A 12,308-nucleotide genomic window follows, 5' to 3' on the forward strand; every position below is an offset into this window, starting at 1 on the left:
GGTAGAAGGAGGCATCTCCGACCCTATAAAGTATATATATTCTTGATCAGCGTCAACAGCCGAGGCGATCTAGCCATGTCCGTCTGTGTGTCCGTCTGTGTGTCTGTCCGTATGAACACCTAGATCTCAGAGACTATAAGAGATAGAGCTATAATTTTTTCGACAGTATTTGTTATGTTTGCACGCAGATCAAGTTTGTTTTCATTTTTTGCCACGCCCACTTTCGACCCCGAAAATCAAAAAAATCTAAAACCAAGCGTAATTTAAATGCTAGAGCTGCGAGATTTGGTGTATACAATAATACCAATAGTATTTATCATTCCTGAAAATTTAATTGCGATCAGATAAAAGTTGTGGAAGTTATTAAAGAAATACTTTTGTATGGGGAAAAACGCCTACTTACTAGGGGTCTTAGTTGCTTTGGCTGACAATCTGGTTGGTATTGTGCCGTCTAAGACATATTTTGAATGCGTCACTATATCGATATACCAAATATACCGTTTGGTATATTTTTAGTATCATTGTAGTATTTTTGGTATATTTTAAAATTAATGCCGCAATATTTTGCTTTTATTCAAAATGGGTAGCGGGTATCTCACAGTCGAGCACACTAGACTGTAGCTTTCCTACTTGTTGTTTTATGCTTTATGTTTGTTTATATTTTCATTTATATGTTCATATTGATTTGTTGTAAGTTTTGGTTTAAATGTGTGTATTTTTTTGGTTGTTGGTTATTTCATTTTGTTTTGTTTTGGGTTAGCATCATCATTCCAACAAAAACATTACAATTTAATTCATAAAAAAAAGAGAAGAAGTAAAAAATATAACTGAAGACATGCATGTTACGGGTTTTTAGGGACAATTTCAAATTTAGAACATTTTTTTCGAAAATGTTGCCAGAAGTTTTCTGGAATTGAAAACAAAGATAAAAAGCGATATCATGCAACATTCCATTTGTTATTGGCTCTTGGCCACATTTTACTTTAAACACGTGGCAGTCTAACTGAATGATATCAAAGAGTCATTAAAGAGTTCTAAGCCATTCTACAGTTATGTATGTTATTTAATTTATTCAACAACTCCTTATAAACAATAAATTAACTCGATGACCGATTTATAATTGATTCAAAATACAAAAGACAAGTGTTTACATGGAATGGAGCCCGTTATGTTTGCTACAAAAGTTAACTTTATACAAAAACTAAAAAAAAGGATAGCATTTGTCATCGAAATTTTGCATAAAATCATAATATTAAGGATATTATAATAGTGCATGTAATAATAGATAGATAGATATATAGATATGTATATAACTTAACTTGTGTATAATATTAAGTACCTTGTGATATCATTTACATAAATGAAGATATAATAGTTAGGAATTTATTTTACACTTTGGAGATATGTAATGCGATTTTGTACAGTTTTGAGCAATTTATAAGTTATATTTTGTTGGTGTTTTATATCGAACAAACAACAAAGAAAAAGAGGGTGATAAAAAAGCAAAGGAATAAACGAAATCAAAAAGATAATTGCATAAGTAATATAGATAATTAACTGAGTAAATTGATTAAAAGCACACAAAGCACCTGCTGCTGATGGGATGTCTACTTACGACTGTTTGCCAGACTGGAGCCACCGTTTGTGGTAATTTGATTTTGATAGTTGCTGTTGTTGGCATTGGCGTTGTTCAGTTTGTTCACTGGCGATTGCACTGGGCTCGAAGTCTTGATGGGATTTACTACAGTAAATAATTGGATTAATATTTGTGTAAGCGTGTAAACATGTTTCGACTCAATTACTTGTTTGTTTGCGCAGCGTATTTGAGCCGCGTTGCGATTCTGTGGCCAACTTGTCAACAATTGCCTCAAGTTCCGAATAGATCTGCAATTGAAAGTAAAGTTCAAGCTTATTATTGATCTAATCGTAGCGAATCATTATACAACCTTAGCTGTCTCATTGTGGAACACTTGTTCGGTGGCGAACAATGTCTGCAAATTGGTCACCAAAAACAATATTCTCGAATAGTAGAGGGCGATAAAAGATTGTTGCAAACAGTTTTGTATATTTCAATATACAAAAGGATTTTTTTGCAATTGTGTTTGTACGCAAGAGCTGCAAAAGTTTAGCCTAGTAAATTTATCGAGTATACATTTTAAAATCGAAAAGTATGATCAGATCTAAGAACTTAATGAATAAAACGTTTAAGGCCGTTGAAAACGCTGTATGACCAGAATTCATTTGATTTTATATTATTTATTTGAACTATGGACTTTACAAGTACATACTCGTAGATTACTAATGGAATGAATAGATAAACAAATTATTTCCTAACGAAATGATTTATTTTAACATATGTTTAAGGATTCTAATAAATTGCTCATTATCGTATCTTTTACAGCGGCGAAGACGAGTGTTATGTTATGAGTATCTGTTATATTGAATAAAAATTATTTGCAAAGTAAGTCAAAGTGTTATATTTTATTAAATAATAATATATACTTGCCCGTAGCGTTTGTGTAATGGCAATAGAAGGCCCTCTCTTTGTCTTCTATCAAACTAAGAAACATGTTCCGAATGAAGTCACGGGCTGCTTCTGAATCGCCCTTCGGTCCTATTTGCAAATTTATAATAAAATAAAAAAATTAGTTATTAACTGTAAGCACTATGAAATTATTGTCCTTACCATCCCCATACAAATGAAAATAATCCACCAAATGATATTTCTTGATTTTCTCCTCAAATTGATCTATCTTGTTAAGAAACAGAACATACGCTGTTTTTTCGAACCATTGGGAATTAAATATGGTTTTAAATAAAGCTTTCGATTCCTCCATTCTATTCTACAATATAAAGAGTATTAAACAGCAAACTAATTGAATAAATGTCAGTAAGTTTTAACTTACAACATTTTCGGATTCAAATAAAGTTTGAAAGTACCCGGAAATTGCGACGAAAAATATTATAAGGTTTACATTCTCAAAGCAATGGATCCATTTCCTTCGTTCCGAACGCTGTCCACCTACGTCAACCATACTGCAATTTATTTGTTAGTATTGGATCGTATTTGTTATAATAGATATGGTAATATACCGGATTACAAATTGTTCCATTTCAATATCGTATTGAATGATTCCAGTTGTCGGTGAACGTACTCGCAAAATATCCTCTTCATTCGGTATATAATCCGTCTTTTCAATTCGTTCTATTTTACACAGAAAGCTGTGTAGACAAAAGAGAAAGCAATTAATTGTTTAAGCTCTTGACTTAATTCAATGTTTTACGAACTATTCTGCAGAATCCATTAAATAATATTCGTCTCGACGACTGTAACACTCCTGTATGCCAACATCATTCCAAAGACATTTAATGGCACTCAAATAGGGGTCTCTCAAGGTTTCGATTGTTTGAAAAGGAACTGACGAAACGAGCTTAGCGCAAACCTGCAATTAAAATACAACTTTATTTCGAAATTGGAAATAATATTGTTCACGTCTTACAATATTTTTAACATCACTATAGGATATTTTGAGTTCTTTCATAGCCTTGAGTATTGACTGCATAGCCATGAATATGTTTTGGTACACCATCTTAGTGAAGAAACGCATCTCTTTGTCCGAAAACCTATCGCCATGTATAATGCGCATTTGTTTGAGAAACGTTGTTTTTCCCGATTCACCTGTACCTGAGAACATACAATTAAAACTAATACCTCAACCAGAGTATTAATATATGTGGTATATTTAGTTTATATATTTATAATATATATATTTCATAAGGCTCGCTCTCGCATTCGCAGTCGGACGTGTTTTTTTTCTTCCCTCTTAAATTTGTGATTTTTCATTAAATTTCATATTTATTTACAATTATTATAACATTAATTTTACTCTCTCACTTGTATTTAACTACTGATCGTTAAATCGCTGTGTGCTTTCGTGTATTTAGTAAATTATTATCATTTTTCTAAAAATATAACAACAAATTGTGTGGTCAAACTTTGCTTTGCTTTGTTAGCAAAACAATTCTGTTTTCGTTGCCGCTGCACTTTGTTTTTGTATTTTTGTTTACTTTCGCGCTCTTCTTTTTTCACTTGCTTTTCTTTGCGCTCAACGCTGTTACAATAGTTAACTCTCCCTCTCTTGGTGTTGTTGTTGGCTATCGTCTATCTTGCGTCTCGCTCGACCCGCGCTTTACTCTCAGTGCTTGTGCTTTGTGCTCTCAACGCTCTTTAGAATAGTAACTCTCCCTCTCTTGGTGTTGTAGTTGCCTACCTATCTTGCGTCTCGCTCGACCTGTGCATACTCTCTGTGTTTTGTGCTCTTCGTAAGTACAGATCATATTAGTTTGCAAATAATTTACCTATTTTGATTTATTTCTTTTTTTTTTTTTTAATTGGTTTAACAATCTTTGTTTTAGCAACATGTTGGTCTGCTATAACAAGAAATGCCGGGTGCCAGTTGGTGCCAAAATGGGTTTTGTTTGTTGCTGGTTATGCGACAACGTTGCACATGAAAAATGTGCTGGCTTTAACGGCCGTATTGTTGATTTGATCTCGGCCAAGTCTGGATTGAGATGGACTTGTGAACATTGTAGGGACTCTGAACGCGATATTGCTGGGTTTATACGGCAGACGCGAACTGGTTTTAAAGATATATTGGCGGGCTTTAAAAACTCTCCGATAGCTTTTCTGCTTTGGATTCTGGGTTTAAGAGTATGAAGCTCTTGACCGAGTCTCCGAAGCGTAAAAAGGCCAATACGCGTCTGTCGATTACCCCAATTGAGCTTTCTGTCCCAGTTGATGTTCCAAGCCTATCTGTACTACCTGCTGGGGAATTAATGTCGTTTAGTTCTCCGTCCCCTCAACCTTCGGTAGCTCTGGATGTTCCAGATCATGACATTACGTCATTAAGATTGGAGTCGCCGGCTCCGGCTTCGATTTTGTTGCCGACTGAGATGGAGACGGTTGAAGAAATTCAACCATTACCATCCTCTGTTGAGATCGTTAGTGCTGTAACGATACAAGAATCGCCTCCAGCTCCTACCTCTGTTGTCCGCAATACATTAGTTGCAGTGCCGCCTCTTAAGCAGATTTTCGTTTCAAGGCTTTCCCCTGATACGACATCTGATGATGTTCGGGCTTATATTAAGTCCAAATCCCAAGCCAGGGTTAAAGTAGATAAATTTAATTTCTCGTATGAACGGGAGATTTCATCTTTTAAAATAAGTGTTCCCGCTGAACAATTTAGCATGATGTGCAGTAAAGAGTTTTGGCCGGAACACCTATTAGTTAAAGAATTTGTTGCGAAAAGAAAAATCGGTCTCCGGTTTCTCTTCCTGGTAGTGGCAAGAATTTGATTGCAAAGCCTTCTTCTATGTCTGTCAGTTCAAAAAACTAACATCCTCTTTACTTCTTGGCTATCAGAATGTAAGAGGTATTTGTAGTAAACTTACTGACTTATATTTAAATAGTGTATCTTTCCCTTTCAATGTCATTGCCTTTACTGAAACGTGGTTAAAAAATGACATCCTTGATACGGAAATCTTTTCTAGTAGATTTTCCGTATACAGACGTGACCGCAAGGTACGTCGCGGTGGTGGGGTTTTAATCGCAGTAGATGCTCAATTAAATTCAGAATTGATTGATCACACTTCTGACATTGAGCTAGTGGCTGTTAGATTATCCTTTGGTAGTTTAAACATTTTTATTTCTTGCTCATATATCCCTCCTGCTTCAGATGATGCTTTATATTTTGCTCATTTTTCTATTATTAATGACATTTCTAATATGCTTTCTGATCGGGATCACTTTATTGTCCTTGGTGATTTTAATATATCTGGGGTGTCATGGCATTCAGCCGAGAATATAAATGGACTTTCCCCCTCTGTATCCCATGTTTTTATTGATAGTCTCTTCGGGGTATCATTGTCTCAGATTAATGATATTCCAAATTGCTTAAACAGGTCTCTAGATCTTATTTTTGTTTTAGACCCAGATTCATGTTCTCTATCGAGAATATCTCCTATATCTTCCCTGAAGACCCTTACCATCCCACTTTAGAAATTACGTTGGAGTTCCCATTTATTGCGTCAGAATCGTTTGTACGTTGTGGTGAGCTTTCTCGTTGTTTTCGGAAAACCGATTTTGAGAAACTTTCTCTGCTTATATCTCGAACTGACTGGTCCCAACTTTCTTTGTTTACAAACTTGGATATAGCGGTGGAATTTTTTTATTCTACTTTAAACTCGCTATTTGATGCTTGTGTTCCATCAAGTATTCCACATTTGTCTGATAAACCCTTATGGTTTACCAAGAAATTATCGAATTTAAAAAATCGTAAGTCGAGACTTTACAAAAATTCAAAGGAACTGGCTCTTCCTTTGATTTTCTGCGTTATTCTGTTGCACAAGCTGCTTTTCGCACTCATAACAATGAGTGTTATAATAATTATTTGAGTAGGTGCAGAATAAGATTTCAGCGTGATCCAAAGCGATTTTACGACTTCGTTAACTCGAAGCGTAGATCCGCGTCATCACCAGCATTTATGTCTTTGGAAAATATGACAGTATCTAATGGTCATGATGTTGCCGATTTATTTGCGGACTTTTTCCAAACGACATATTCTGTCCCAAGTTCTCAAAATTCCTTTTCTTATCCTTATCAGTTAAATTCATCTAATTGTATTTTTGGTCCTTTAATTACTGAAAGCTCTATTTTAACGGAACTATTGGCTATAAAACCTGTTTTTCGGCTGGTCGGATGGAGTACCTAGTTGTGTGCTAAGGTATTGTGCTGGTAGTATCTGTAAACCGCTTTTAAATTGTTTGAATTATCCGTTAACTCATGTTCTTTTCCTAAAATCTGGAAAAATCATACATTATACCTATCCTAAAAAAGGGAGCAAATCTAAAGTTCAAAATTATCGCGGTATATCTAAATTGTCTGCGATTCCGAAAGCATTTGAAAAATTATAACTTCTCAACTGCAACATCTGTGTAAATCTATAATTTCACCTTACCAACATGGGTTTGTGAAGTCTAGATCCACTTCTACTAACTTATTGGAGTTCTCTTCTATTGTAATTAAAGGATTCGAGAATAAAATGCAAACGGATGTCATTTATACCGATTTTAGTAAAGCTTTTGACTCTGTTAATCATCACCTTTTACTGTATAAGCTTAATGTTTTAGGGTTTCCTCATAGCCTAATTGAGTGGATATCCTCATACCTTTCCAACAGAATTCAGAATGTTTATTTTAATGGTTTTGTATCTAAATGTGTTCAAGTCACTTCTGGTGTGCCCCAGGGCAGTCATTTGGGTCCTCTATTGTTCACTTTGTTCATAAATGATCTTCCTTCTGTTATTGAGCATTCCCGTGTACTTATGTACGCCGATGACGTTAAGCTTTGCCTGACATTTAATGATAGTCTTGCGAGCTCACTGTTACAATGTGACCTTAATCGTCTAGAATCTTGGTGCAGAGTAAATATGTTACATCTGAACTGCAATAAGTGTAAGTTTATGACCTTTTGTAGGGGTTCTTCCCAGTTAAATAACTATATGTTATATGATACTCCTCTTGAGCGAATTGAAGGTGTGAATGACTTAGGGGTTCTGCTTGATGCAAAACTAAAATTCGATAAACATATTCTGTCTGCTGTAAATAGGGCCATGGGTGTTTTGGGATTTATAAAACGCTGGTCGAAAGAGTTCAATGATCCCTACATCACTAAGACTTTATACGTCTCACTGGTTCGTCCTATCCTTGAGTACGGATCTCTTGTCTGGAATCCCCAGTACAGGGTTTATCAAGATAGGATTGAATCGGTGCAGAAACAATTCTTATTATTTGCTCTTCGTAGTTTAAATTGGAATCCTAATATTAGATTACCACCGTATCGAAGTAGACTTTTATTACTAAACCTTCCTTCTCTTTCTGACCGTAGAACTATGCAAGGTGCTGTTTTTATACAGAGACTAATTAATGGTGAAATAGACTCTTTGGAGCTGTTAAGTCAAATTAGTTTTGCAGTTCCTGTCAGGATCACTAGGAATTTTCTTCCTCTTGTCATTTCACGTAGATCTACTAACTTTGCTTGCCATAATCCCTTCCGTATTCTGTGTGTGAACTATAATAATCTCAATAACGTAGTTTGCTCTAGTAAATCTATTCCTTTGCTTAAAACCTTATTATTAGCTTATTTATCGAGTATTTAATTGTTATTTATTTTATTATACACTTATTCTAACATATTTTTAATCTAAATTAATTAGCTGTCCAGCGTCTTTTAATATTTATTCACGGTTTTCGTTTAATGCATGCTGTTTACAAATTTATTTTGTTTTGTCCGCGCGTCAACAAGCCCGTGCTTGGTATCGCTGGGCCACTTGATGGTACTGCCGTTAGTACGTCAACGTCCAAATAAATAAATAAATAAATAAATAAAATAAAAAAAAATATACAAATAAATATAAAAATATTACAAAAATATTTTGAAACGATACCGACAAATGAAATCAATAATTAAACATTGTATGTTATTAGTCACTATTTATATAAATAGTGACTGATACCCAGTAGAATAAAAGCAAAATATTTCGGTATTTTTTTAAAACTATACCAAAAATACATCATACTACAATATACTAAATTGTATATTTGGTATATCGATATAGTACCACATTCAAAATATACCATAGACAATACACCAGATTGTCGGCCAAAGCAAATGTATTTTTTTTAATAACTTCGACAATTTTTATCTGATCACATCACAATTTTCAGGAATCACAATTACTATAGTTGTTATTATATCTATATAATATATATAAAAGAAAGTCTGTTATGTTAGACCACTTATAAATCAAGAACGGCAGAACAGATTTGAGTGAAAATTGGTAGGAAGGTAGCTTAGAGCCAGGAGACGGACATTGGATACTTTTTATCCCGTTCGACTGCGCGAATTATCATAAACTCCACCGAAATGGCTGCACTTATAGTAAGGAATAACAGTAAGTAACTATTATGTGTTTATACTTTTATCTACAGTCAGCAATGCCGCGAGCAAGACGATCGAATCTTTTTTTTTTTTCTCCTATCAAAACACGAACTTATTAACAACGTATTTCCAAGCATTATTTCTAACTACAAAAATAATGAATGGTTAAGTGAGCGAGCAATTTTAGCGGCTAAGAATAAAGATGTAGATGACCTGAATTACATAATTCAAAATAAGATCATTGGAACAATGCATTCATTCAAATCTATTGACTGCATCACAAATGAAGATGAAGCCACCAACTATCCAATTGAATTTGTAAACTCTTTGGATGTGCCTGGCTTACCACCGCACAATTTGCGCCTTAAGGTTGGCTCCGTAGTAATCATGCTTTGAAACATAAACCAATCACAACTGCAACGGTTCGCGTTTGGTGGTTAGAAAATTGATGAACAATGTAATTTACGCTACGATAATGATGGGAAAATTCAAAGGTGAGAAAGTTCTTATTCCGAGGATCACGATAATCCCAACCGATATGCCGTTTGATTAAAAAAAAAATTCAATTTCCAATACGTTTTGCATTTGCCATGACCATCAACAAGTCACAAGCCCAATCTTTAAAAGTATGTGGTTTAAATCTAGAACATTCATGTTTTTCCCATGGTCAATTATACGTGGCATGTTCACGGGTCGGAAGTCCATCCACAACAAAGTTCGCCGGGTCAACTAGTATATATATACATATATTTGCAGCTCTAGCTTTAAAATTACGCTTGTTATTCGATTTTTTTGATTTGTGGGGGTGGAAGGGTGCGTGGCAGCGTGTTATGAAACACTGTTTTCCATGAGATATAAATGTTATACTTGCCCAGCAATAGGAGTTTAATAACATAGTCCATTTTCTTTCTGTCTTCTTTGATAATTTTCTCTATCTCCTCGTTTATTCGCCTGCTTTCCTTTTGATCTTCTGATAAGCAACATGACATGATTACTGGTCAATAATCAAAGTATACATATAAGTAGCTCTTAAGTTGCTATTACTATTTATAAAAAGATTCTTATTCACAAAAGGAACCCGTCTACTCTTGATGATCCGCTGCACAGTGGTTCCGCCCATAGGCCAAAAATAAAAAAGTCATAACAACAAAAATTTACGAAAAGTAAACAAATCGATACTAAAATGTCCAAGCTTCTTCATTGCAAACTAGATTTTTCTGGAAATCTAACGGTTCTTTCTAAAAATAGAATTGAAGCTGTGAACACGTGTTCATTTGCAAAGCGCAGCTGCACGCATCGCAAATATTTCACAACAAAAGCGAACTTTAAAGTGTTCAGTCTACTAATTGCGCTGCCCAATTTATATTATTTAAAATGGATTTTGAAATTAAAGGTATTATTTTTAAGTTTCAATATTAATAAAAGCTAACGTGTGTTGTCGTTATTATAAAATTAATTCTTCACTTTGTTATATTTTTAGTATCTTTTGTATTCGTTTTTTTTTATGTTTACGTAAAGTTTTAACTGTGATTCCCCAAAATTCCCCGTTCAATTTTTTATTCAGTGTATTTGTTAATATATTAAGGTATAAAAAAAGGTAAAACTAGCTGCAGATATTGGCAGCTGTGTACACAATCAACAATATACTAACATCGTCTCTTTTTTTTCTTCAAGGTCGATGCAGCTGTTTTGCATTGTAGTCTGTGTCTTTGTGTTCGTCTTTTGTGTTTTTTGTTCTTATTAGCTTTACATTTTAATTTTAATAGCGTTTTTTTTTTATTAATTTAATTTTGGTAGGTGATACTTCTCAATGTGTCTTCACTCGATTGTACATATTCAATTATTGGTGTACAGCAATCGGCAGCAATGCAGAAAAATTACGGAAGGTCATCGATCATGTAAACAGCAATATTGAAGACATTGGCTACGTGTCCGAGATGGGCGTGTTAACGCAATGTATTGGATACATTTGCAAAAAAATTGCTTTGTTTTGGACACAATATTACCGCAAAAAAGGCATCAGTTCTTAAGTTGCAATCTAATTGGCTTAACGAAAAGGAAACAATTTTAATAAATCGCACTCCTAGTAAGCCTCAAGAATTGATCAAAACTACTAAACGTGGACGTCCGAAAGTGGATTTTAGTGAGTCATCAAAAAGAACAAAATTTGTAGTGCCCTAAGTCACACGTCATCCTCTAAGTGCTACATATGTGAGGCGAAACCGACAGAGATGAACGATTTGGAAAATTGTTTGAAAAAGAAGGTTCATGAAGGACGCTATGAGTTTGGTTTATCTCCATTACACTCCTATATTCGTTTTTTCGAATACTTTTTGCACGTATCGTATAGACTCGATCTAAAGAGCTGGAGAGTTAATACTCCAGAAGGAAAACAAGTACTTTTGACAAGGAAATCCAATGTGCAGAATGATTTTCGCAAACGAATGGGACTCATTGTAGACAAGCCTAGGAGTGGAGGAAGTGGCACGTCAAATGATGGAAATACGGCAAGAGCGTTTTTTAAAAATCCGAAAGTAGCAGCTGAAATAACGGGTATTGATGAAGACGTTATAACCCGGTGTTCAATATTGCTGCAGTGTTTGGCATCAGGTTACAAAATCAATGCGCCAAAATATGGAGAATATGCACTTGATACTGCCAGAAAGCTTATTAATTTGTATCCATGGTACTATCTTCCACCATCCGTACACAAAATTTTGATTCATGCTCCAGATGTGATAAATTATGCACTTGTGCCGATTGGTGAATTATCTGAAGAAGCTGCAGAGTCGAAAAATAAAGACATCAAAATGTTTAGAAGGCAGCACACCCGAAAGACTTCTCGGATTGATACGAATATAGATTTGATGCACAGATTACTTCTGAGTTCGGATCCGTATATTACTGGCCAAAGAAGGCTTCCACATTCTAATAAATCCGACTTATCAGCATCAGCATTTGAACTACTTGATGACTTCAACTGAATATATCTTGCTATTATTTAATTTTTAAAATTTGATTTTCTTTAGCTATAATTTGTATTTTAGATTCGTATTATTATTATATTTTTTTTTTTATTTTACTGTAATTTACTTGTAAAAATTAATAATTAATTAACTAAGGGATAAGTATATGTGGGCGATTAATATTTGTGGACGCCTTCTTCCTCTTAAAATATTATTTAAATGTAAAACTACTTTCATAAAAAAAAGTTAGAAACTGAAAATAGAAACACGTTCCAAATTTGGTCCGATATTTTGTATGGTAGCTACAGGAAATAGTCGCGCGATATGTCCAATTTTTTTTTTTC

General features: G+C 34.3%; 1 protein-coding gene and 2 long non-coding RNA genes across 3 annotated transcripts; 1 reads left to right on the forward strand and 2 right to left on the reverse strand.

The window, feature by feature from the left end:
• Positions 1-1,374: 1,374 nt before the first annotated feature.
• Positions 1,375-1,966, reverse strand: LOC133844051 (uncharacterized). Its single transcript, XR_009894563.1, has 4 exons — positions 1,947-1,966; positions 1,803-1,884; positions 1,616-1,741; positions 1,375-1,393 (listed from the first exon to the last, which is right to left on the reverse strand). It is a non-coding gene; the product is annotated as an uncharacterized LOC133844051 (long non-coding RNA).
• Positions 1,967-2,175: 209 nt separating this feature from the next.
• LOC133846525 (uncharacterized) lies at positions 2,176-2,615 on the forward strand. The gene is made up of 3 exons (XR_009894878.1): positions 2,176-2,280; positions 2,402-2,461; positions 2,513-2,615. It is a non-coding gene; the product is annotated as an uncharacterized LOC133846525 (long non-coding RNA).
• LOC133846524 (G protein alpha q subunit-like) lies at positions 2,302-10,092 on the reverse strand. Its single transcript, XM_062281547.1, has 8 exons — positions 9,870-10,092; positions 3,501-3,685; positions 3,289-3,443; positions 3,094-3,222; positions 2,907-3,036; positions 2,687-2,843; positions 2,507-2,614; positions 2,302-2,431 (listed from the first exon to the last, which is right to left on the reverse strand). The coding sequence occupies exons 1-8, from the start codon at positions 9,985-9,987 to the stop codon at positions 2,349-2,351; spliced, it is 1,065 nt and encodes a 354-aa protein (XP_062137531.1). The 5' UTR covers positions 9,988-10,092; the 3' UTR covers positions 2,302-2,348.
• Between the last annotated feature and the right edge of the window lie 2,216 nt (positions 10,093-12,308).

The sequence above is a fragment of the Drosophila sulfurigaster genome, chromosome 3, assembly GCF_023558435.1.
Source record: "Drosophila sulfurigaster albostrigata strain 15112-1811.04 chromosome 3, ASM2355843v2, whole genome shotgun sequence".
In the NCBI taxonomy this organism is placed as follows: Eukaryota; Metazoa; Arthropoda; class Insecta; order Diptera; family Drosophilidae; genus Drosophila; species Drosophila sulfurigaster.

Coding starts and splice junctions, on each gene's coding strand:
- LOC133846524 (XM_062281547.1), bottom strand. CDS start 9,987: ATGTCATGTTGCTTATCAGAAGATCAAAAGGAAAGCAGGCGAATAAAC. Junction 3,223..3,288: donor TTAATGGATTCTGCAGAATA/GTTCGTAAAACA, acceptor TTGTCTACACAG/CTTTCTGTGTAAAATAGAAC. Junction 2,432..2,506: donor CCATTACACAAACGCTACGG/GCAAGTATATAT, acceptor TCAATATAACAG/ATACTCATAACATAACACTC.